This window comes from Lepidothrix coronata, unplaced genomic scaffold, assembly GCF_001604755.1.
Source record: "Lepidothrix coronata isolate B3197 unplaced genomic scaffold, Lepidothrix_coronata-1.0 Scaffold27, whole genome shotgun sequence".
In the NCBI taxonomy this organism is placed as follows: domain Eukaryota; kingdom Metazoa; phylum Chordata; class Aves; order Passeriformes; family Pipridae; genus Lepidothrix; species Lepidothrix coronata.
The window spans coordinates 6,508,854-6,535,926 of NW_016690207.1; the positions used below are offsets into that span (position 1 = coordinate 6,508,854).

The window sequence follows — 27,073 nt, forward strand, 5'->3', positions numbered from 1 at the left end:
CTAGGACACACTCATCCAACCAGGAGAGCGGAAATTATCCTCTAGAGAAGAGGGTTGAGGGAATTCTTCCTTGCCACTACTGACTGAGATGCAGTCAGTGGGACTGGGTCGTGTGAGACAGAATATACCAGGATGTTTTTGGGGTGGTCCCACTGACAACAGTGGGGGCTGTTTTACATCACTAGCTCAGGAACGTGCCAGTTGGGTCTTAAATCCTGCTTAGAGTATTTTCCCATATTTTACAGGAGAAGAAGCACACTGGATGAAAAAAGGAAGAGCTCTTTCCAGCTGCTGGAAGTCAGGATTTTCCAGAGAAGACCTATCTGTCTGGTTTTTATAAACATAAAGCCTTCTCTGTAGTGAAATGGGAAAAGCCCAGGGTACCTGAGGAGATTGGGAGCCCAGACAATGGCCAGGTTCTTGGTGTGCATGTTTGTGATGGAGCAGTAATCAGCCAGACGAGCCAAGTGCCTCATTAGGAACTCCAGTGTCCTGGAAAACGGGAGAGAGGCAAATGTTCAGCACCACTGAGCAAAGCCAGGCTGTGATCCCAGAGCAAACCCAGCTCATTATTTCCTTTTGGTTTGACAGCTCCCAGAAAGAAACACTGAACTCCTTCCCCTGAGCCCATGGGGAGTGTCTGCAGCAAATAATGACCCAGGGTGGACTGAGGGAAGTCCCTCCTGATCTGTCCAGGCTCAAGGCAATGACAGTCCCCAAAATATCCTCTTTGCAGGCGTGTGACAGCCCTGAGGAGCTGCTCAGGGGGAAGGATGTGGAATGCCAGTCCTGGGAAGAGGGGGAGTAGTGATTTAGACACCCCAGGACACTGAAAACCAGCAAACTGTCCCTGAGTTCTACTGATGAAGTTACTGGCTGCAGGTTTGTTAGAGGTCCATGAGGCAGACACAAGGTTAAACTCCAGAGACTTGTGTGCCTTTTTATATATTAATGAAACACTGTTGTACCCCCTGTGGAGGAGGGAGCAGGAGGTGGCAATGAAAATGCTGATCCATCCTCCTCAGTGCCAGGGCTTGGCAACAGCCCTGGCTGTGTCTGTATCTCTGGTTTTGGGAGGGGAGATGGAGCAGAGGGGCTCAAAATTCCACAAATGGACAAGGACTGGAAGCGAAGACAGATGGGTCTGGCTGGGAACAAAGCTGACATCTCCTGCCTGCAACTTCTCATCGCTGAGCAGCACAATAAGAAAGTGTTTTTTCCTTTTCTGAAGCAAACTGAGGAAAGGAGGGAAGAACTCTGTGCACCTCCAGCATCCCACTGCCAGGGCTTGGCTGGGCTTCCTCTCCAGGACTGAGACATGGATCAGCACCCACTTTATCCAGCCCATAAAGGAAAAGTCATTTTAGGGAAAAGGTGGAATGCCCCAGAGAAACTGAACCAAAGGAGATTAGTTTATTTTTGAGAAGGCCCCACCCCCTTAATTAACACAAATAAAATATTGTAATTAGTTACTAAAAGTACCAGCTGTTCCACTAACTAGCCCATGTTATTTAATGAGCAAGTAGCACACAGTTGCAGCTTATAACTATTAGTTAAATCCTAGTTAACCATTATAATTAGTTATTTATAGCACTCAGGTGCAGCATTGCAGTTGTCCAGCTAATCACCATATATCCCAAGAATTGAAATGTAAATATTTATTAGCACCAATTATTATATAAATTTATAATTATTTATTATTTTAAATAGTTCCCAATACCTATTTTTATGTGTTACAACTGGCCATTTATAGCACTGAGGGTACAGAATTCTAACTAGTCCTGCAAATTAACATATATTACAATAATCAATTGTAATTATAATGCAGTATTAGTCACCAATAGTTACTAACATTAAAGTCTCATTAACATACAGTATTATATGCAGTTATTAAAATCAATCACCATAGCAATTTGTCTGATGCCTTTTTACCATACCCTGCCACAAATTTTAATACTGAAGACTGTTAAAATGTTGTTATTCTTAGTTGACTCATTACCATATAGCACAAATTGCTATTAATACTAATTAGTTTGAATACAGCACTGTAATTGGTGATTTTTAAACACCCTATTATGTTATTCTAATATATAACACTAACATAATAATTTACATTAGTTATTCTAACAGATAGATAACTGTTACTATTTGCTAGTTACTATTTTTACTGGGAGGGGGAAATTGGAGACAAAATATGTTTATTTTTGGAAATATTTCACTTTTTTAAAGTATCATTCCTAGAGCTGGTTTTGTGCTCTCCCAGCAATAAAACTATTTTTTTTATCAGCCACTTCTGACATACCAAGGTTGTATTTCTCTCCTGTACAGATCTTCCAAGGAAGTCAAGTAAGACCATGTACAGAATGTAGTGTTTGATAAGGAGCTGATTAAAATAGAAAATCAACTTTATACAGCAGTTTCAATATGCAGAAACACATCTTGAGAGGGAAACTGGAATCCTGTCATTTCTGTCACGAAATTCCAGCAAAGGAATGGCCCTCACCTGTAGTGGGGAGGGGGCAGCTGCTGGATCACATCGTGGATCTTCACCAGCCTCTCCTCATCCGTAGCAGCAGACACAGCATCCTGGAACGAGGCAGGGAGGACTGAGCTGCAAGGAAAGCTGAAAACCTGCCCCTGGCACCACTTGGCCAGTGAACAGTCCTTCAGCAGTGAGGTGGATTTTGCTGCTCTTCCCTCCCTTGGGTGAGGGGTCTGTCCTGGGGACAGAGCAGCACATGGATCATGTGAGGAAGGCCAAGGAAATCACGGTCTGGGACACTTTAGAGCTTCACTGTACAGAGCAATTCCTTGCAGAGGGTGTGCAGCTCCAAGTACTGCTTCTAATCAAGAAATCACTGGGAACAGCAAAGCATCAGGAATTCATGGCTGGGGTCCCCCAGTGACGTTCTGCTGGGGAAGGAGAATCAATACTGTGGCACAGGGGACAAAGGCACTTGTGAGTGACCTAAGGGGGAACAGGAAAGGCACCTCAAACTCTGGGCACTTCCTTCTGGAATGGCAGGAGGGGAATCTGGTGTGTGGGCAGCACAGACCAGGTGCTGTCAGGCTGGTGATTTTGGAGATGTGCTCTTCAGATTGCCCTAAAAACCTTAAATTAAGCAGAAGTAAACAGAGGAAGGCGTGTGGAAGCAGGTTCCTCTGAAGTCCCACTGGGGTGGGAAGTGGCTCCCATTTGTCTCATACTTACTGAGAACTTCTCGTAGAGCTGGTAGGTGAGCAGGGGGTTGGGGAGCTCTCGGAAGTACAGCTTGCACAGGGAGCCCACACAGTGGATGTCCTGGATGTAAACGTCCTTGGTCAGGTCGGGAATCTGCTCCGAGTCGAACTCGTGGCTGGAAACAAGAAATGGGCCAAGGGGTTTGAGAAGGAGCAGTGAAATCAAACCCAGCAAATTACAGTCAAGCAAAGCAAGGGTTTCCTGATTTACAGGAAAAAATAAAGCCTTAGTCACCAAAGCCACGTGACCCATGGCTTTGGGGTTGCTACAGGGGATTTTTCCAAAAATTAGACTTTATTTTTTTCTAATAAGGCATTTTCAGTGAGTTTTACAACCAACTGGCTGCAACCCCTTTTGCTGCATCAGGGCTTTTCACAAAGGCGTCAGAGAAAGCCTTCCAAGACCACAAGGACAATCTGTTAAACTCCCAAGGGCTGTGCCTGGGATTGCCCACAGGTCTGATGAAAGCTGTCCCTCTGCATTTCAAAGGCCTGGGAATTGCAATGATCAAGCCACGCCAGCAGCAGTGCCATGGGCAGCACATGGAAACCAGCATGTGCAGAATTCCTGGGGGACAAACTGGTGAGCTGAGCCTGCCTCTGCCACGGGGTGAGGAGAGCCAGGAACCACATGAAGAACATCCCTGAGCACTCCCTTGGTTTTCAGAGAGAGGGAAAAAAAACAAAATCACAACCATTTATGAAATAAAAGCTGAGCTCAGAAGGCCAAGGGCTGGAATATGTGCATGGAAAGTGCTGTTTCCAATTAGGCCAGATCTGCAGGGATGAGTGTGGTGAGTCAGGCCTGGGAGCTGGGGGAGCTCGGCTGGTCCTGCTGGACCTCGGGGTCCCTGTGAGGGTCTTCAGGATCAGAAGGGCTGATCCTGCCTGCACTGCACCCACAGCTGTGTCTGGGCTTGGTGCAAACACCCCTGGCCTCTTCTCCACCCAAAGCAGGCAGTTTGTGACCCCGAGGGTGACACAGCCCCTCAGCACAGCTCCAGCACTGAGCCTGCCCTGCCCACGGAGCAGAACCTGCCTGTCCTCGTGCCCAGGGCACCAGGAGTGCTGGGAACTGATCCCTCAGCATCAGGACGAGCTCCTTCCATCCCCAGACATGGACACTGTGTGTGGGAAGCCCTCACTCTGCCAGGCTGAGGGGAAGGAGAGGGTGAACAGTCCCCCCCTGCTCCTTATCCCCAAGGCAGCACAGAAGGGAAGGAAGGTCCCTGCCTTGCCCACTGACACTGCCTTCCCCCCTGGAGCCACAGCCCCTGGTGTCCAGCACACACCACACCACAGGCACTGACTCACCCCTTCCTCACACCTGGGACAGAAACTTCTGCCCTGCACTTGGCTCCACATTAAAGCTCAGAAGGGAGGGCAGGGACGGCCCCAGCCCACCCCTACAAGCACACTGAAATGTGTGGCTCAAATCCTCTGCCCATATCCTGCCCTACTCCAGGATATTTTTCTAGGAATAAATCCCACACCATGTCAGATGTGAGTATGGAGTGAAGAGAAGCCCCTCTACATCCAACCTTTCCCCTCTCTGTACTGGCTGTTTCAAGGACTACACGTTATTTCTTCTGACCCTAAAGGAAGATTTTGTTAGTAGGACACAACTCCACATCTCCCAGAAAGAGCCAGGATACAGGGATGAAGAAGACCCCAAATCAACCCTGGCTCTGTTTGCCCCCCTGCCCCACAGAGGCAGCTCCTGCCCTGCTGAAGAGCCAACCCCTGTCCCATGAGAATCTTTCACGTGGAATCAATTCTCTAACTTTGTCTCCAACCAAAAAGCCCTTTAAATCCAGGAGATCCAACTCTTCTGTGTGAAACCTTAGCACAGTGATTCATTTATAAGGACACTGCAGCTCTAGCTCTGAAATAAGCCCAATGCCCTGTTTATACAGCTGGGAACTAAAGCAACACAGTGAGTCCTGCCTTAATCAAACACTGGAAATCTGTAGTGATTTAGATGAACAGGGGCAGTGTCAATAAATGCCAAGTAGACCCTTCCTTTTGTCTTTGGAACATCTCAGAAAACTGGAAAACAGGTTGTCACTTCAGTCTCTGCACTGTACCAGGGAATGAAGCCATTGAAGTCTTAGAAAACCATTTTTAAATGGTTTAAATCCCACCTTTGATACACAGTGAAGGAGAAAATGGTATTGGCAACAAAAAGGGGAAAAATGGACTAAGGTAGAGATTAGGATGGTCCAGCACAAGTCAAAATGGGGAATTAAAGGGATGTGACTAAACAATGGCAAATGTTTTATTCAGCCAGGACTGCTGTGGGCCACATAAAATCCCCTCAGGAGCATTCTTTAAATGAGACTTGCTGCAATGAGAAACAGGATTAATCTGAACCAGAATAAACCTATCCATCCAGGGGTTTGTACAGTCACTGTCCCAGCTCCAACCTGCCCACTGAGCTGGGGAAGAGCTGGTTCAAAAAGGATATTCTGCATATGGAAAATCGCCCTGTGCTGCCTCTGTCAGGAGCAGTGCTGGAATTAGTCACATTCCACTTGGCACTCTCAGTCCCTCCACAACAGAACATTCCACACCAAACGGCAGGAGGAAAAACTGCCTCACAAAGGGTTAAAGAGAGTTTACTGTGATGGGAACAGCTCCTAACCTGCAGGACACACACCTGGCCTCTCTCTGCACAGCACATCAATGCCACCCCAAGGATCGGGCATGTTTCCTCTGCACATTCCCAAATAACTGCTAATCAACCAGGAGTCCGAGGCAGCACAGGGAGCGAGCAAAGGGCTCCAGGAGCGAGAAGGAACAGGAATGAAACACAACAGCACAGGGACACCATGATCCTGATATTTCATTCTGAAGGGAAGCTTCCTGCAAAGGGAATGTGCTCCTGGAAGCACAGCCTGGGCCCTGCCCAGCACTCAGGTGTCCCCCCAGCCCTTACCGGAGTTTCTGGATGTTGGAGGCGATCCCGGACAGGCGGTAGATCCCATCCACGATGCCGTGCTTCTCAATGAACTCCGTGCAGCTCTTGAGCACCTGGGGGACTGAAGGACAGGAGCTGTTGGTTAATTGAGCAGGTTATTAAAGTCCTGTTCGGGCTGTGGTCTTGCCAGGTGTCATAAACCACCCCCAGCTGGGCCATGGATTTACTTCTTCCTTAGAGGAGAAAGCCTGTAAGAAATTTTACTTCAGGAGCTGGTGTGGAAACTGGTCAGAGGTGTTTATTTTAATAAAGCAATGCCAGGACACAAATCAGATTGAAGAAAGTCAATTCTGCTCGAGCAGAGACAGCGCAGGTCCCATCACTATTCCCATGGTGTTAAATACCATCCAAGAAGAGCTATAAAATTGAATAAATACTGTCTTTAAAATCTATACAGGATTAACCTCAACTGCTTGGTTTCAGCAAACATAAACATCAGGGAGATGCTACTTCTGGTACCACAGCCAAGAGAGTCTTTACAACTGATAATTTCCTTCCCAGTGTGTGCTGGAGCATGGCTGCAGAGAGCTCCATAATATCCTACACTCACAGAAAGTGCAGACAGAGCAGGGCATGACAGAATGGAAAAATCAGCCCAGAGGACATAATTAGGTGCCAAGTTAATATTCCAGCCGCTTCACCAACTGATTCCTTCCAGCTGGCTTCCCAGCCTCATGCACAGCCACTGCTGGAGCTGTGTGTCCATATCCCTGGGAGCTTAAGGAGGAGCAAATCACTAGATTTATAAAAGAGAGATAAAACTGTCCTGAACACAGAGAGAAAATCAGGAGAGAGCTCTTGTGAGCATCAGCAAATCCTCACAGAGAGAGCTGGGATCCCTGGGCATCCCTGTGCCAGCCACCTTTCAGCCACAGCTCCTCTGCTGATGTAGATTTACTCGTACATGAGATGCCAGGTCTGATCAATTCTCCCTGTGACACACATTCTGAATAGGTCATGTGGCAAATCCCCTCAGATCAGGCAGCAAATGCCATCTGCCATCAGCTCTGCCCACTGCTGCTGCACGGGGGGCTGCAGCTCCCCCAGCCCCTTCCCTGCTGCCCTGCCAGCAGAAACCCTCACAGCTGGAGAACAGACTCCTCTGAGGGGGTTCCCTGGAAATCAGCAGGTGTATCCCGGGATAAGGGCACGTCTGCCCTCGAGCACAGGAGGGACTGAACCCTGTAAATCCTGTCGGTCACACAGGCTCAGCTGGAGCAGATTAGGCCCTGGACCTGGGATATTCCAAGACACCAAGAGACAGCCAGAACTAACGAGTCAGGCTCTAGGGTTACATTCCCAGGCATTTACAGCATCTCCCACTATTTTCCAAAGCCAGGTGCACACTCTGGGGCAAGCAGAGCCCCTGTACTTTAAGCAAAGAGCTTTGGAAACCAAGGGCTGCTTGTTTTGGGAAGGAAAACCACGTTCTGCTGTCCCTGTAGGTGCAAGGAAATGTCAGAAGACAGAACCTTGGCACTGCTGGGCCCTGAGTAGGACCACAGCTGCTGGCGTTTCCAACTGCCTGGATGCAGGAGTCCCACAGGACTGGGCAAAGGAGTTTCCCCAAGTTTTCAACTGTTGTGACAAGATCTGCTAACGCTGCAAATCCCAAAGACCACAGTGGTCCATACTGGAACTGGGTCTCCCTGAAATTAGTAGAACACATTGAAATAAATAAATAAAGAAGAAATAAATAAATAGGCAAATAAATCAAGAAGTAAATAAACCAAGAAGCAAATTAAAAAAACAAAAGCAGTAAATAAATGAATAGCACATTCCCTGCCTGCCCAAGTTCCCAGCAGGGAAGGGCAACACTCACACACATGACCAGCTCTCCTGTGTACCTGCCCACCATGGGCACAGCTGGAACACCTGCCTGTGCTTCCTGAAGGAAGGCCTGGCCACGGGAGTGAGCTCTGTGTGTGCCCAACTCCCCCTCCTGGAGTTTATCCAGCTGTGCCAACACACAGCACGGGACTACAGCACTTATGGAGCAGCTCAGCCCAGCAGCAACCTGGGGTGATGGTGTGGAGCAGGACAGGAGGGAAGGGGAGGGCTGGAGCACCAGTACCCTCCCTAAACTACTCTTTTGTCAGGGAGGAGCCTGGGCACAGTTAGAATAACTAGTATATCCAGAAAAAATCCCAGCAGGCTTGTTCCCAGCATCTCCTGATCTGGTTACCAGGACGATGTATTCTCTACACTAAATATATCATGGATATTCTGGGGGAATTCTGCACAGTGGGAGAAGGGACTGAGATCCAAGGAGAGCTGTAATTGTACTTGAGGGCCCTTTGCTGGGGTGGTGACTTGGTTTTTCAGATTTTTAAACGAAGCTGACACCTGACAATTGGATGTGTGTTTAACATCCCTCTGCCCTTTGAATCCCAAGCCCTTTAGCTAAATACACATTTTTATAGATGGATATACACACATATGGAGGCAGGATGACAGAACAAGCTAAGACTTAATTTTGTGAATGTCAGGTGTGCCAAGACCATCCCCTGCAGCAGCTGGGACTGGTTTGGTTGAGTCCCTGTCTCCATCTGCTCCATAAATCCCTGCCCTGCTGCAGGGGAACTCCTCAGCATTCAGGAGCTGAGTTTGGCTCCTAGATCCCAGACCACGTCCCAGCTTGGAGCCAGAGAGGGATCACAGCAGGGAACCGAGGGAGATTTCCTCTTCTAGGATGTAGTAACAGCAACACTGCAGTTCTATTAATGTCAGTAAATTACTGTGGTTTCCTGCAATTACAGCACCCAGACTGATGACACACGTGGGCTGCATTAACAGCCACAAGGCCCCCCCCAGCTCAGCACCTGGGTCCTGACAACCACTTTGGGAAAGGGATGAGGAGGGAACAGGGTAACACTCAGTTCTTCCTCCAGCCCCATGTGCTCAGGGAACCCCTGAGCCCAGCACTGGTGCCTGTGGTTACCCAGCCCAGCTCACAGTCTGCAGGGCCACCTTCCCAGGCAGGCAACAAAAACCTCTGATCCTCGGGGTGGTTTTATTCCTTTGCTGAGCCACGGGGTCATCAGCCACTGGCTCCAGAAAACCTCCCTGCAGTGAAGTCACTGAGTGCAGATGGCTAAAATCCACTGCCAATGCTGCCTTTGAACACCCACCTCTTCAGTGGAGCACTGGACATGTGTCCCATCCCAAAATCAATCACCTTTCCCTCCTTCCCTCTCTTTGCTGTCTCCAATATCAGGCAGTTTCAGGAAGCAAAGTGCAAAAGGCTCACCGAAGGGGATCCAGCACATCTCATCACCACAGCAGCTGAAGGAATTCATTCAACTCATTCCTGAGCATCTCTCAGCTGCTTTGAAAGCTTTATTGCATCTCTGAGGGCTCGTTAACTGGTTAATTCTCTGCCATTAAGAGGAAGCAGTTTTATGGGCTTCACTCTGAAGAACATTTTGATTCATCCCCAAATCAGGCCCATTTCCTTTCCTGTCATCTTGGGCTTATTTTTTTCCTTCTGAATCTTTTGTAATGTTCCCTCCCTGGGTTTTGGGAGGCTTGCTGGTGCTTTGTTTTATTTTCTTAGCACGTGAATCAGAACTATTTGTTCAGCCTGGGGCAGAGGCCTCCCATCAAGCTCTCCAGGGGCACTGTGCTTTTCCCAACCCCGCCTCTGGGCTGGGTAATGGCCCATAGCACCCGAAATGCTGCTCCTCAGCTGAATTCCACACATAGCAAACCCACACAGGGATCCAAAGCTCCAGGAACATGGAAAACCACTGCTCTGCACCACCTGAGCAGAGGGGATAACTGTGACTGAGTGCCAGGAGGTTGGGAAGCTTATGGAAAATCCAGAACTGAGCAACAGAAGGTTGTTTTGAGCCACAAGAATAGAAACTGAAACCATCAGCCATCAGATAAAATGCAGGTGGAGGCAGCTCACTCTTGGTTGCCCAGGATGTCCTTGGATCAGCCAGGAAGGACAGGTAAGGACAGGACAGGCAGGGGATGAAGCACCCCAAGAACACCCAGCACAACACAAGTGGTGCCACTGCAGCCTGGACGTGCCCCTTCCTTGAAACTCAATGCCCAGCTGAGACCCTGACAACTTCCAGACATCTGAAATAAATCCCAACTCCCTTGCCATTAATGCAGGATTACATAAAAACCTAACAGTGAATATCCTCACCCAAAGAAATACAGATGCTTTTACCCCCAAAATCTTCCTATTTTAGCTCAACTTTAGAAGCGTTAAGGTTGGAAAAGACCTCTAAGATCATCAAGTCCACTTTGCAAAAAACTGCCCAAGTATTTCCTTAAAAAAACCAGTAAAAAACCTGTAATATTTCAGCCTGTAACTTGTTCCAGGAACCTCATTTCAAACTACTCATGTCTGAAGCTCTTCCCTCCCCTCAGAGTGGAGGTTACAGGCAGGTGTAAAACCAGCACGGGACAGAGATTAAGGATTTTATTTTTATTGTTCCCAACCACACAACTGCACCTGCATGTGGCACTTCACAGGCATCAGCCCTGCATATTCAGAAAAACATGGAGCTTTAAAAGATTCTCTTCTCAGGACTTTTGTCCCACTTCTAAATCCCTGCCCTGATGTTTGAATCACCAGGAATAAGACAGAAATACAAAACCAACCAAGGATCCACCTTCCTTCAAGATGCTCAGGGTGTTCAGGGCCAGGTTGGATGGGGCTTGGAAGGTGTCCCTGCCCATGGCAGGGGGTGGGATGAGATGATCTTTAAGGTCCCTTCCAACACAAACCTGTCTGGGATTCCATGATTCTTGGATTCTCCCTCACTTCCAAGAACTGACCCACGTTATTATTCCCACTTGTGTAAAATCCAAGCCCTCTGTCATGAGCTGCCCCATTTCCTGGTCACACACACTGATTTTTTTCTGGACTTATGCACTTGGGAAAGGGCAATCCTGGAAGAGGGAACTGTAACCCATGAGCTGGATCCGTGAGCAGATCCAGGCACAGCTGGAATCAGCACTGGACTCTGCTTTGCCAACCTGGACTTTTCTTTTATGGCAGCTCAGACAGGGCTGGGTGAAAGCAAAGTGCAAAGTTCAAGCCTGAGAAACATAAATCCTGGGTTGCATCAGGCAGGGGAGGTCGATAAGCACGGCTGGCAGGTCCTGGGGCAGCAGGGACGTTCCAGTTTGGGATCTCAGGGCTGCAAGGGCAGCTCACTGCACTTCCACCAACGACTGGAGGTGTTGTATAGCACATCCATGGCCCAGGCTGTGTCCAGCCAGCTCTCTGGAGTTGGTTTTTACTGTTTCAGGATCATTAAGGCTGGAGAAGCCCTCTGGGATCATTGAGTCCAACCATTCCCCAGCACCTCCAAAGCCACCACTGACCCATGTGCCACATCCACAGGGCTTTTAAATCCCTCCAGGGATGGGGACTCCACCACTGCCCTGGGCAGCCTGAGCAGTTCCAATGCTTGACACAGCCCCTTCAGTGAAGAAATTTTCCCTACTATCCAATAAAATACTACAATACATTCGAGTTTGGCCTGAGTGCTGGAGTTTTTTATTTAGATCAATAACACTCGCTGCAACTGAGAGGGTAAAAAGTTCTCCCCTCGCTAAGAGCAGCAAGATAAGAGCACAAGCAATTCCTGTACTGACTGTGACATTTCCCTCGTGCTTGTTCCCCCCACAGCTGTAATGTTTCGAAATGCAAATTAATTTTCAACTCCCTGCTGTCCTCTGGGTCACTCAGGCACAAAGAATTCTCTCCTCACAGCTGCAGGCAGGGGGAGAGAGAAGGGGAGAGAGAAACTGTCTCTTTTTAAACAGCAAAGGCTTGTGTTCCCTGCTCAGCCCCTTTCTGCAGGGATGTCCCCCAAACAAGGGATCTCCACGGGGCCCCCATGTCCCCCTTTGTAATGCTGACCCTGTCCCCAACAACCTCCAGCTCCAGCAATTCAGAGGGCAGATGGTGAAGCAATAACAGTGCCTGTTACGGTTGGAAATTTGCCCAAAATAGCTCAAAGCTCTTGGCCTTTGAACATCTCAACTTGTGTTCAGTTTGTGCAGCATCTGCAGGAAGGGGAATGTTCTCTGCTCATCTCCACTTTGGGTCAACTACTGCCCTTTTTTCCAGGCTGCTGGATCCACCTTTGCTGTCACACAAGGCTGGATGTGCAGAGCCAACACCACCACATCCAAAGGCACATTTAGGCACCTAAACCACTCCATCTGCCCCAATTCACAGGGAATTCTGGTGAATTTGGCATCGTCTGGTTTCCAGAACACCTGAAATGTTCAGATTTGGGATGCAAACCCAGCCAGGGAACACAACAAATATAGGGAAAACACACAGGTGAGTTCACTTAATTCCTACAGACATTCCCAACTGGATCTCACATGCCCATCTGTGCTAACAGTGGAATGAATACTATCGGTATTTTTATCACACTCCTGATCTCCCAAGAACCTCATGGGTATTAGGAATTTGCCCTGTGGCACCTTGAGGGCAGATATGGGCTGTCAGTTTGATTTTACAAGCCTGGAGATGGAATGGGAGATAACAAACAAGTTCCCCAAGGCCACAAAAGTGCAGGAGAGCCAGGTTTGAGCTCCCAGCTCACCTGCCAGAGCTCTGAGTGGCCACTGCGAGTCCTTTGGAAATGGATTTGGGATAAAAAATTACCATAAACCATGAAATACCAGGAGAAAATTGGTTTTGGCACGTCTGAGGCTGCCTGGTTTCAATATATAAGCACTCTCCTAAAAAAAGGGACAGCCAGGAGAGCAGGATGGAGGGAAGGGGATGGTTTATACCTGTGAGCTCAAAGAGCTTGTCAAGCCACAACAGCTCCACTAAATTACTGCCCCAAAGGGCAACTTTAAAACCATTTCCCCCCCCCTCAGCCATGGGCTCAGGTGCAAGTGGAAATGCTGAGACAGGCCAGTATTTCTTCACTGCATAACATAAACTTACATATATATACATATACACTACTAAGGGAGGCAGAACAGGGAGATTTCCAGTTTCCTCAATACCTACATTAGATGGGCTTATCAGGAAACATGGGATACAGCCCTGATTTATGAGCTGCAGCCTCATATGAAGATATATATATATATATGAATATATATATATAAATATATATATGAAGATATATATATATATATATATATGAAGATATACAAAACCCAGTTATCCAGGAGAGCATTACAAAAATTCCTGGATGAGAACTGATGCATTATTTTTCCTGCTGTGCCAATGGAGAAGTTAGGATCCACTTTTTTATGGCAGAGAAGGTGATCACCCTCCAGACATCCCTGGATAACAGCTCGATGCCCAAAAGTAAAGGAGATGAATCCTGCTTTAAAGGACTTGCCAAAGTCACACAAGAAATGTCTCAGCAGAAAAGAGAATTGCAAACAAACCCTTCAAAACTCTGATTTATGTCCGAATCACGAACTCCTCTAGACACAGAAATGCTTAAAAATTGAGACAGAAGGAAAACTAGGATAGCAGGATGCCAGAGCTGAACTTACTTGAAGGTTTGAAACTCTTCAGTTCCCATTCAAACCTGTCAGCTGGGATCCTCTGAAAATACCTCCTGGAAGTACAAAACTGCCCCCAGGGTTCGTTCACAGAGTGAACACAGCCAACACACACCCTCAGCCTCCTGCACAGCCAACATCCCCCCAGCCCCTGGAAAGGCTGTGGCCAATTCCAGCCCTCTCAGGGAATGGTGCAGGTCACACACACGACCTGCCTCGTTCAGGCAGCACTTCAATAACCCTTTGCCCAGGAGCAAGAATTATTGCTCAAACAAAGCCATGGTCTGGCTTTGCCAGCACTCCAGTCCCAACAATTCCAAACAAAGCTGGGAACTCCAGGCCAGGCTGCTGTGCTGCCATGGGCAGGTACAAACTCAGGATCTATTCCCCATGGAAGCCCTGCAAATGCTGCAAAGTCCTTCTGAAGCAACAACCTCGGAGCAAAGCAGTTCCCTGGCAAGGACAGCATGAGCAGGGATTTCACCTGGGCCTTCAGAACATGGAATCCCAGAATGGTTTGGGTTGGAAGGGACATTAAAGCTCATCCACCCACCCCCTGCCACGGGCAGGGACACCTTCCACTAGCCCAGGTTGCTCCAAGCCCTGTCCAGCCTGGCCTTGGACACTTCCAGGGATCCAGGGACAGCCACAGCTTCTCTGGGCAACCTGTGCCAGGGCCTCCCCACCCTCACAGGGAAGGATTTTTTTCCAATATCCCATTTAAACCCACCCTCTTTCAGTTTGAAGCCATTGCCCCTAGTCCTGTCAATATAAATGGATTTCAGGGGCCACCTTGTGTTTACAGTTACTGACAGTATTTAAAGGAAGGAAGGAGAAAAAGCTACAATTTTGTAAATATTTATAACTTTCTACTTTTCAGCAAAGTTTGCTTTGCTTGTTTGTCATGTTCTAGTTCATTCTTCAGCATTAACAGGGCAAGGAAACTGGTTACATTTACCCTCTCAGAGTTAAAATAAAACATCAAGAAAAACTGAAATTACTAAATATGTAAGACTCAGCTGTCCTGAATTCCAAATCAAGGCTTCCTTCACGGATGGCAAAGATCCAAAGCCAGCCAGGCAGACCTTTATTATAATGAAAATTACTGGCTGGTAAAAGGGGCTGCTCACATTAACACCAGGAACCAGAGGGATGACATTCAGATTACCAGATTACTCCTGAGCTAAGGGGAATCAGATCTTTACAAATCCCTGCCAGGAGGATGCCAAGATCTCATTCCTTGTGTTTCTCTGCTCTGGTGACAATGTTCTCCCTATACCCAAATCTGCCATAACATCACAGGCAACTCCATCAGCCAGCTGCAGCCAGGACATGGCCCAGGGGATGGAGAACACCAGAGGACCCCAGACAAGCCCTGATGGCACCAGAAACCCTGAGGTGCTGTTAGAGAGCTTGTCTGAAGAGCATCACAACCAGCTCAGGAGAATAAACCCATCCCTAAGGCCCAGGAAATACCGGGATGGAGGTTCCCAGTCTGCCATAACATGACCTTACACACAGTTCTGAAAGGTCTCAGCTTCCATTTCAGCTTTTCTTTAATCCTACCCAACCTGCCCAAATTAATTACAAATTAATGGGGAACAGGAAGGACCGAGAGGAAGATCAGGTGTGTTAGTAAACTTTGTCTTTCATAGGCATTTATGTCTTCAGCAACAAGCCAATCCCTCTTCCTGACCAGGTATTTTGTAATTACAAAAATTATTGGTATTTTGTAATTACAAAAATGAGGCACAGATCCTTCAGCAGGGGAAACCTGTCAATTAAAAGTTCCATTTCTCAATTTATCTTTTCCCCTGACAGAAGCTAGGGATGTATCAATGTGACAAAGACATAAAGAGGTACAAAAAATGCCATTTGCTTTTAGCCCACAAAATCCTCTGTGGATGCAGCCGGGCTGTGGGGATGGATTATCCCTCGAGGTGAACACTTGACATCACCATACTGAGGTGCACCAGGGCTAAGCCTGTGCTCTGGTCTAAACACTGGGAGTGAAAGGGTCATTCCCAACAAGTGCCAGGCGACAGGAATATCTGGTGGGGAGAACAGGCAGGATTCTATCCCCCATCCGTTGCAGTCCAAGCAATCCCAGCACATCATTCCCAGAGCATTTGAATAAGAAGTACAGTAACCCCTCCTGTGCTGCAGCTCAGGATTCCCTCCTTCCCACGAGGGGATCCTGGCTTTTCCCTGGTGCTGCCGACCCATCCCGAGGGAGCAGAACGGCAGCTCCGTAACCCTGGGACCTCCACCAGCTCCAGGAACGTGCCCAGCTCCCAGGCACTGCCCCTCTGCAGCCCAGCAGGACATCCCTCCTCACATCCCTGCTCTCCCACGTGTCACACATCCCAGGCTCTGGGGGAGCTCCGGGTGGAAATATTCCGAGGCACAAACCAGGCCATGGAGCAGATCCTGCAATGCAGCACTTCAGCAGCTCCCACGCTCAGCAAACACCCTCTGTGAGCACAACCTTCTCACTGGGCTCAAGCTAAAGTTAAGGCCTGTTTGGTTTCCTTCGGGAGAAAAAAATTTGGGGGAAAAAAGAATGTCCACCTACAAAGGGAACAAGACCAAGGTCTCTTCAGGAGTCAGGGATTAGGGTGAATTTGCTGCATCTCACAGCTCCAGAGAACTGTGACAGAATGCGAGGGAACGGCTGGAGCTGTGTCAGGGCAGGGTCAGGTTGGATCTCAGGGAAAGGTTCTTCCCCCAGAGGCTGGTTGGGCACTGCCCAGGCTCCCCAGGGCAGTGGGCACAGCACCAAGGCTGCCAGAGCTCCAGGAGGGTTTGCACAATGGTCTCAGGGAGAGGGTGGGGTTGTTGGGGTGTCTGTGCAGGGCCAGGAGTTGGACTGATGAGCTCTGTTGAGTCCCTTCCAACTCAGGATATTCTGTGATTCTGGAAAACCAAACCATGGCAGGTGTGAACAGTTCCAAACCAACTGGGAGCACCTCTGAGGGTGATGAATAAACAGATCCTCCCTGCTGAGCCTGGGCTGCTTCCAACTGACACTGCCCTGGCAGGGGAAGGATCCAACCCCAGCAGGAGCCAAGGGATGAGTAAGGACTGGGATGGGATGCAGACAGAGCCGACTGGAGAAATATTGTGCAAACCAACATACTTGAAGGGAGCATCACCACAGGCTGTGCCAGATTTAGACCCAACAGAGGAACTCAAAATCCCTCCTTATCAAAACCAGTTCTACTCCTGCAGGGCCCAGCCCATCATTCAGTGCTGACATGTGACAGGAGATGAACCAAGGCACTGACTGCTGAGACTTTCACTGGGAGCAACACACCTGGAGCACAGAGGCTCCTAATTCCCACTTCCCCAAGCAGTTTGGAACACAAATGATTTTGGAAAATAATCCTGTGATCTGCCCATGATTCAGAACCTCACCTGAAAGACTGGACAGTGAAGCTTCCTTCCCCTCACTGCTCTCCCAGGGCCTTGGGGAAAGGACTGCTGGGCACCACAGGAGGTGGCACTCCTACCCCAGAGGGGCTCCAGCACTGTTTGAAGAGCTCAGTGTCAGCACAACACAAACTGGAATTAAACAACAAACACACCAAACCCCAGGACACTGCCCAGAGATCACCTCAATCCCCACCATGAATCACCAGGCACACAGGAGGATTTGAAGGTGCCTCGTCCCTTACACTGTTCTTGCAAACACTTGTTCAAATCCTCACCTCCCTCCCTATTCCTGCTCAGTGTCACTGCTCAGATCCACCCAGCACAGAGGGAAATGACAACCACCTCCTCACCAACAGCAACCAAGGCAGCAGCACCACCAGCCCCTGCTCCATCCATCCCACCTCACCCAGACACCCTCCCCGAGGACAATCTCTGGGCACAGACCATCCTGTCCCAAAGTTTAGCAGCTGCATGCTCTGTTCCACCAGCCTGAGAGGCACCTGCCAGCAGGGACAGCACTGGCTTCACCCCAAAAACTCAGGGAAACCACATTCCAAAACCTCAGGTAAACCACAGCAAAGGCTTTGCTAGGTCAGAGCTCGGCGTGTGCTGAAGGTGGAGCTTTGCAGGATGGGATCCTGCTCTATACCATCAAACCAGGTCACAGTTCTGCATCACTTTCCTCCTGTGCAGCTCATGGCAATTTATTCTCCCTCCCAGCGAGGCTGGACGGCTGCAGAACGAGCGGGGACTTGCTGAGCCCACAGAAAGACAAGGTACTGCAGGAGGTAAAACATCTCCGTGTTTGTCAGTCCCCCTCTGGGCACAGAGCAAACACACTCCTCTCCTGCCTAAGCACTCTGAGCCAGCTGCCTCAGCAGAGGCTTTATTAAAAAAATGTTACACCTATTGCAGGTTTTGTCCTCATCCCTTTTATTCTCTCGTTCCGCTTCTCACTCACCAATTCCCACCTGAAAGACAAGCAAAGTTTCAAATATTCACGACTGCAAAACTCATGTTTTATAGCACATTTTTGAGAATTTAGGCTTTGTCAGCTTCCTAAAGCTGATAATTAATAAAATTCTTAACATAACTCCATTTTGGTTCAATGTCAGCACGTCACTCGGTCCAGTCTCTGGGCATGGTGTCATTTGCTCCTTCAGTCCTGCTAAATATTTCTGGGTATTGGACACTGACCTACCAAAACTAGAATTCACTTAAACAAATCAATGAATACATTGGGTTCTTTTTGTTCTTCTGAACTTAGATTGTGATCCCAAAGCATCACCAGCAGGTACCACACACAGACTTCAGCCACAGTGTTCTCTGTGCTCCCAGAAAATTCCTTGTGCTGGTTATGCTCTAATTCACCTCAGGGTCTCCCCGACGCCTTTCAGCAGGTCAGCATTGCCTCTGGCTCCAGGACTGAGCCACATTAATGCTACAGAAGGAAGGGATCTTAAAATGCTGTGCATGCACAGAGCTCAGTTCACAGGGCCCCAGAAACATCTCCACAAAACCCATCCTGGGATTACATCACTTGGAATACAGGTCAGGAGCTGAATCACCCAGAAAACAACAATCCTGCTGTGGGAAACGGAGCCATGCCCCTGTTAGCAACACTCAAATTGGATCTGCTGCACTCCAGGGAGTTAGGAAAGAGTTATTAAATCAAGAGGGAAAGCAACTGGTGACTTCTGAGCTGCAGGGCCCTCATTAGCACAGCTCAGGCAGAGTGATGGTGGGCAGTGACCAGGACAAGGACAGAGCTCCCAGAGACTGTCAAACACTGGGTTAGAACAGTGCAGTTCAGCTCAGGATGTGTCTTCTAATGCTAAATAAAACACGTACCCTTAAAGGCAGAGGAAGAGAGGGCAAGGCAAAGCTTCAGCCATGGCTGACTTGTGCCTAACGAAAATCGGAGAGGGCTGGGGATAAAGGGAACGTTCCCTCTCCCACTAACGAGCTCACTGCTGGCATGGCTCCTGCCCTCCAAGGCTGCTCCCACAGCATGAACACAAACCCAGCTCCATAGTTACCATGGTGTGAATTCCCAACTCCTGCTGCAGCTCTTCCAGGAGTTACTGTCTGTTCCTGTCTCCAAACCAGCCAGGTTCTGGCTCTCTGATGCTTTCCAAGCCCCAGCAGTAAAGATTCCTACTGGTTCCAATTAACAGGGCAAAGAGCCTTCCCACAGCCTTGATTCCATAAGAACAAGCTCATATTATTCACTAACTGGTAGTAAAACACTCTGTGTCACGGGAGGGAGGGCACACTGCTGTTACCAACCAAATCCCATGGAAAAAGTGCATGAAATAGCTCCCTGCCCTTTGCCAGCCCTTTTCCAAAAGGCACTGGATGAACCAGGAGTCTGAAGTAACAATAGAATCTCCCTTCCTGCCCCAAATGTCCCATCACTTCTCCCTCAGCCTGCACACAAAAGCTGGGAGACATCGGATGAACAACTCGGGCACAAGAACTGCTGCAAACCCTCTGCAAGGAGCAGAACCACCAAACAGACCAAACTGACACAGCCAGACAGTGATGCTACTTCCATCCCTGATTTCCTGATGCCTTTAACTCCCGGGTAAGCCCATGGCTGCTCCATCCTGCTTTGCTAAACACCCCTCAGCGTGGCTGTCAATGGAACGAGCCTGGCTGGTGACCTGTGACAACATCCAAGTCTCTGTGACAGCATCCAAGTGCTCTGTTTGCTCCTTGGCACCTCCAGGTACTTCCCCTGCACAGCCTGGACTGGGCACGGCCCAGGGGGAGGGGAGGAAAAAGCACATGAAACCCAAGCTTATCCCAGGAAGAGTTTTCTTGGAATGGAGAGCTCTTCTCCTCTGTCTCCCTAAAGAGGTGATTGGGAAGGGAAAGTGACTGAGAAGGGATCCAGAAATCTCGCCACAACAGAGAGAAAAGTAAGCTGGGATGAAAAATAATACCCAGTTAATTCCTGTAAATTCTGTGAAATCAAGGGAAAAGGCAGAAGAAGGATTTACACTGTGAATTGTGCTGGAATCATACAAAGGTAACAAGTTAGAGAAATACAGAGATTTAACACACCTGTTAATTAATCACTGACACCTATGTATAAATAAAACTTATTTTCCTGAAAAAAGAATTATTCGAAGACTTCAAGAGGTTGAAAACTCATCTTCAGCAGTTCCAGGCATCTGCAGTGCTCCCACACTGAACCACGACGCTTCCCACATCAAACCACAACATTTCTCCTCATTCCCCTCAGCTTCCCTTTCCCCCTCGACTTTCGTTACCCACCCTCAGCCCTCTGTGGCTCCAACCACCCCGAGATGAGATTCCTACAGGAGGAAGAGCTCAGGAGCAGAGTGTTTCTTACCATCGTGGCCAGAGTTGAGCAGATGCTCTCCCAGGTCACAGCCAAACACCCTTTCCTTGAGGATCCCCCTCTGTTTCAGTTTCTGTTTCGTTGGGCGCGACTTCATGAATGTCCGGAGGAAGGTGATGAGCTTCCCGTGCTTTTTGGACACTGCACAACAAAACAAAACAACCAGTTCAGTTCAGATCTGGCTGCCTTGGGCAGAACTTGTTCTACAGAGCACGTAAGAAATGTAGTAACACTGATAACAATTATTTACAGGAACAGCTTTTCCGAGGTTCAATACTAAACAGAGACCTGGCTTGTGTTGTTATCCTTGGCTAGTGCAGAATTAACAGGAGCTGTAAGGGAGGAATTTAACAAAAAGACACGTTTATCTGCAGAGCAGCTTCAGGTGGGAGCTGTTTTGGACGGTGGGCAGCACCTGGGAGCTGGAATTCTCATCTCTGGAAAAGGAACAAGGCTAAACTAGAAAAGCTAGTCATCTCCAGTGCAAACACAGTCTGTAATCTACACTCAGGAATAAATGCTTTGTTACTGGCTCTCATTCTAGTAGTGAAAGGCACCTCTGGAACAAATGGATGACTAACAGTCTCTGAGGGTGTTTGTAGCTCTCTCATTGCTGTATCTGCCCTGCCAGCACACCCCTGCTTTCACTGAACCTCCTGCAGCTGGGCCATCCCAGGCTGTTTAACTCCCTCAGTCTGCTCAAGCCATCACAAAATAAAAACACAGAACCACAGAGTCACTGAGATTGGAAAAGATCTCCAGAGTCCAACCTTTGCCCAAACACCACCTTGTCTCCCAGCCCAGAGCACTGAGTGCAATGTCCAGTCATTCCCTGGCCACCTCCAGGGATGGGGACCCCACCACCTCTCTGGGCAGCCCATTACTGCCTTTGTTTTATTTAACAGGTAACTAAAGTAGCTGATGGAAGAGATGAAGTTTATCCCCTTCCAGAACAAACACAAGAACCTACAAAGAGAGGAGGACGTGGCCCAGGACCCTCCCTCCAAACCTCCTGCTGGGGAAACCCGTCCCTCTGCCAAAACCATCCAGCCCTGCTCCAGAGAGCTTAATTCCCAGTGGAAGGACAAGGAGAGTCAGGCAGGGCAGAAGTGGGTGACACAGCCAACCTCGGGAGCAGAGGCTGGGCCCAGGTTGAATGGGAGCAGAACAATGCCCTGGAATGTCAACCCCTCTTCCTGAGGCCCTGGGTGAAAGGGAGAGGCCTCCCCGACAAAAGTGCCATTGTGTACATGATTTAAAAGCAGTTTAACTTCAACAGAAGAGCTCTATTGAAGAGAACAAATCGCTGGGCATAAAGGGCTGAGCTTTGTGAGGGAGCCTTTACAGCCCAGGAAGTTGTGAAGGCTCCTGTAGCACCAGCAACGGCTCTGCCCTGCTCCTCCCTCACATCCCAGGGAGGAAAGACAACCAGCCACATATTCCACCTGCACTAAACCCACAAACACTGCAACCAAAAGTCAGCAGACTAATGCTGTGCCAAAGCAGGGATGACCCCTGGGGACAAAGGCCCATCCCTTCAGGGTCACCACTGCTCACAGGGAGAAATCCAGGGAGCAGCTCTGGAACTGGGACTCAGCACAACAGAGGAACAGAGATGGCTGGAGAAACACCTCACACAGGGGGTTCTTCAACCAGGCAACAGGAAAAACCTTGTCCCAAGAACACAGTTATACCACTTCATGATGGTTTAATGCCTTTACACAGCTCAGTATTTTCCCTTCTATTTTACCAGGTGTTGATGCAGTCTCTCTATTTATATATATTTATATATAAATAAATAAACATGATTCCACTCACATATGTGAGTAGAGCAAACTTCTCCCTCTGCACAAAGTCCCCTTTAGCAATGTGACACCACCCTGATCCTCAGCACCATCCCAACACCTGAAACCCTAAAAACTCCACCCAACCCCACTGTGCATCCTCAGCAATCAAACCCAGATCATTTAACAAACACAGAGCACTGAGCATGACAAACTGTGGCTGTGGGGGCTTTAATTAAAGGAGTGTTTGCAGTTTGATGGGGTTTTTTAATTACACACAATAAAGGAACAGATTGTGCTGACATGCCAAACAAAGTTAGGATGGGGTTTGGTTGTATCCATCATCACAGGAAAGTGAGGGCTCATTTATCATCTCCTATCAGCCCAGCTCAAGGATAAATGGAGACAGTCTCATCCTGACTTGTGTGGAATTCCAAAAGTTAGTACCCTCAGGCTGCTGGACAACACTGCTGGAGGTGAGAGACCTGAGACAGATGCTTTTATAACAGGCAAACAGACAAATAAAGCATTTACTGACACCAATAAAGCAAATAGTAACATCTGCGTGTTCATTTGAATCATTTGACACACTCCACATACAGTTCTTCATGAAGTGCCTTGCTTGACTTAATGAAAAATGAGCCCATCAGAGAATGGATTTTAAATGGAGAAAAATGCATCTAATTCCAGTCCTGCAGAAATTCTACTACTAATGCTGGTGACCAGATCACCAAGTGACTTCTGGGTGTCACCTCAGGCTCTAAAACCAGGAAAAGGTGCAATGGATGCACTTGCATGATCCAGAGATGTACGACTTGGCTTGGAACTGGTGCTTGACTTCACTGACCAGAAAAGTGACCTGAGTTTTTAAAACACAATAAATCTGCTCTGCCTTTAAGCCACTCGGTGCAGGTTAAAATAATTGTCTTGTTTTCTGCACCATTAATCACACTCCTACAAACTCCCTCCCCTAGTGAACTGGTGCAGCAGCCCAAGATTGTCAGGGCAGGTTTGGTCCCCAGAAATTCCCTTCTCCACAGCCCCTTGGAAGGTCTGAATGGCTCCTTGGTCACACATTCCCTCACCCCCAAGTCACTGCCTGCTCTGGAGGAGACTTTCTCAGCCTTCCCCGGGCTCAGAGTGTTAGACCCACACAGGAATGATTCACTGAGAGCCATGAGGCTGCTCCTGGGTGGGGAAGAACAAGAGAACAGCAAGAAAATCCGAGCAGTCCTGTCTGTGCTGACAGGTGTTTAAAAGAACAAAGAGCAGGTAGGTGTGTGAGTAGGATCAGCTCTGCTCATGAGCTGTCCTCCTGCAGGGAAAGGTGAGATCCTCTCCATGCTGCTTCCCAGCCCTCTGGCATCACTGACTCTCCAACCATGATGAATCCTGAGAGAGTAATTCATGAATTCATTAATTCATTTTGGTTTAGATGGAGCTGATGAACAGATGAAGCTGCTTTATAAGAGCAGTCCCAGCTTCTAGATAAGCACCAATGCCAAGGGCTACCAGGACTCCTGCAGAACCCATGTTTTCTGCTCCAAAACATTGGTCCCCAACGTTTGCTGCCTCACAAGTGCCAGAAGTGCTCTCCTGCTGCACCACAAACACTTGTCCTGCACCCAGAACTGGTGACTGCAGGGAAATTAGGGAATCAAGGCACCGGCTTTGGACCAGGAACAAATCTACCAGTGTTACAAACTAAGCAGATGTGGATAAAACAATCGGCCCTTTCCTACCTTTATTGTCCCAGTAGTAAAGCAGGGATGTGATCCATCTGCTCCACTCCCAGCTTGGGTCCCCACACGAGGTGTTCAGGCTGACAAGTGTGACAGAAATTCAGAAACCAGCACTACTGAGAGATAATTTTAAATGGTTGCTCTCCCCAGAGATGCTGCTGAGTTACCAAATGACAGCCAAGCCAAACTGCACCAATATTGCATTTATTCCTATTACTTTCCACCTCAGATTTAACCACTATAAAACACATTGTTTACCAAGAAATGGAGACTTTCCTAGAAGGACCAGGGGCTGCTTTTCCTCAGAAAGGCAGGTCTGTCTCAATATCCTAGCCTGAACAAGCAAAGACAAATTCTCCACCTAGTATAACCTGGCTGCTAAAAAACCCCAAGCAAAACCCAAATGCAAAACTCCACCTGAGGCTGGGGACTTTACTGGAGCTTTGCTGGCACAAATGGGTCAATTAGGAGCAAGAAAAATATCTCCCCCCTCAGCTGACATAACTGTGCTGGCCAAAGCCTTCCCACGGTGGGAAGGCAGGGAAGGAGAAGGGAAACTCGTGCCAGGTAGTTTGTTGTGGTTTGGGAAGGTGCCACGGAGCCTCCCTGAGGGACATTTATTGACCCAGCCGTGCTGTTGATGCTTTACCACCAGCTCTGGCAGTGTAAGCGAGGCCCAAAATTCTCCTGACATGGATAAAAACTATTAAATAACAATTACCTCATTAAAAGCAGGGCTCCCTCACCCTCAGGCCCTGCAGTATTTGCTCTGTTTACGGCACAGACCTGTCAGCCACCAGCTCCTCAGGCAGCTCCATGCTCTGGTTCAGCACAACATGCCCTCCTTAGTTATTCAGGAACCCACAGGGATCCTCCTGCTGAGGACTGCAGTGCCTTCCTGCAAGCTCAGAGCCCAGGGTGGCACTGCTGTGTGTCCCCACACCTGTCCCTGAGGCTGCTCTGGGAGCTGAGCCACCGCCGTGACCCGGATTAGGAATAATCTGTGGCCCCTGATGCTCTTAGGGCAGAGCTGGAGCAGCCCAGGTGAGGGGGTGGAGGAGACAGCCCAGGAACAGACCTGCTCCCCGAGCTCCTGGTGCCTCCCGTGCCCCTGTGGATCCCTAAGGGGAGCAGTTCCTTGGGATTCACAGCCCTAAGAGCAGAGCACAGCCCAACAACCCCTCGTGCCTCAGCCCAAACTGCAGCACTATCATGTCTGCCCATAAAACCCTTCCAGAGACCACTTCCAGAATGTAATACTGAATTACAATTACAATATTTAATTACCATTGCCCAAAGTGTTGGCAACAGAAGGAAAGGTAGGATGAAAACCAGCAGTGGCTACCGACTGCTTGGACTTTGATCATGGAGACCAATCGAGGAGAAACTTTAAATAAACTCAGCCTTACTGTGCCCCCAAATCTGTTTTGTAGAGGTGTTTTCTTTCCATTTTCAGCAAAAAAACCCCATCAGGTAAAGGCTCCAAGAACAAAATACAATCCAGTCAATCCTGCAGGATGGGACAGCATCTCCCACCTGACTCACCCTGCTCTTCCCAAAGACCAGGGGACATCCAGATTTTGAATAGGATCACAGAATCCCAGAATGGTTTGGGTTGGAAGGGACCTTAAAACTCATCTTAACGCCATGGGCAGAGACACCTTCCACTAGAGCAGGTTGCTCTAAGCCCCACCCAGGATGACAGCAGCTTCCTCCAGGACATCCTGGCAAACCCTCTGCCTGATTCCCAAACCCTCTGCCTGTCCCCTCCAGCCTTTTTTAAGGGAAAACAAACCCCTGCTCCACAAACCAAGAGCACCTGCCAGCACTGTTATTTTGGGTTTGCACTCCTGCCTCGACAAAATCCCCTTCCCAGGGTCACAGCATCACATTTTCTGAAGCAGGGCTGGTAAACTTTGACTCCATGAGAACAATCTTGGAGGCTGTTTGCTGACCCACATTCCCAGCACATGGCAGGCTGCTGTTCCTGTGGTTCCCAGTGATTTCACAGGTCACAGCACCCAGCTGGCCCCCGCTGAGCTCAGAGGCAGCACCACGTGTGGCTGCAGAGCTCCAGACACACAAACAAACAGCATCAACCAGCCCCAAAATCAAAGATGGAAAAAGGTGTGGGAATGTTGTAAAGAAAGGGATCACAGACCAAAAGTGAAATCCATCCTCTCTGAAGAGAGATTTACAGCAAGTCATGCCAAAATGTTTCCAGGCTCTGAGCCCCTCCAGAGCCATTCTCCTCTAAAATTAAACTGCTGCAGGGAGAGGGAGAGAAAGAGCAGCAACAGACTCCTTTGGAGAAAGAGCAGAATCAGGAGATGAGAAGCTGGGCTTGGTTTTGCCACAGATTCTGCACACACTCAAGGGCACATTTAATGGCGTGAGCAGTGAGTTCAGCTGGGTCTCCACACAGCATCAGTTATCCTGACCCTCCCCAAAACATCAGTAAATACATTTAATATCCATCCCCTCGCTTGGAAAAACACGTTCTGCAGACCCACATCTCACCGAGGAGAAATGATACCAAGCCAAGAACTGAGTCACATCTCCCAGTTCTCTGTCATGTTCCTTAGCAACAAGACATTTTCCTCCTTTCCTCCTGCCACAGCACATTCTATTTTGGAAGCTAATTTATACAGCCCTAAAAACCCCAACCAGAATGTGGAACCACGCACCACCAAGCACCAGCCTGGAGTCCTTGAGCAGGATGCTGGGTTTGAGGAAGGACCAACCAACACATCAATAATCTCACTAATCTCTACACTGGGCATAAAGATTTCCAAGAGATATTTTAGAATTCCATAGGTATGAGAGTTCAAAAATATCCCTCTATCTCCAATAACCTTGAATGTGTACTGACTGATTTGCTGTAAAGAAGAGAAAAATAAAATCAAAATGCTGGTGTGTTTTCTGATGCTGCAGCATTTAGCCTGTGCCAGGCTGCCATCAGTTTAGGCTGGGCTCTGTGTTAGAAGTCACGGAAGATGTTAAACATGAC

General features: G+C 48.5%; 1 protein-coding gene across 4 annotated transcripts in view; it reads right to left on the reverse strand.

Moving 5' to 3' along the window:
* The window catches only part of ARHGAP32 (Rho GTPase activating protein 32), a 77,741-nt gene that overhangs the window by 13,404 nt on the left and 37,264 nt on the right, over positions 1-27,073 (reverse strand). For 3 of the 4 annotated variants that reach the window (XM_017809833.1, XM_017809836.1, XM_017809834.1), the window contains 5 exons: positions 20,529-20,678; positions 6,179-6,281; positions 3,212-3,356; positions 2,504-2,586; positions 385-492 (listed from right to left, as the gene is read on the reverse strand). In XM_017809833.1, coding sequence (XP_017665322.1) covers positions 385-492; positions 2,504-2,586; positions 3,212-3,356; positions 6,179-6,281; positions 20,529-20,678 — 589 coding nt within the window. Of the gene's footprint in view, positions 1-384; positions 493-2,503; positions 2,587-3,211; positions 3,357-6,178; positions 6,282-20,528; positions 20,679-24,063; positions 24,144-26,583; positions 26,600-27,073 lie in introns of those variants that run through there. The other variant, XM_017809835.1, reaches the window with a different exon arrangement.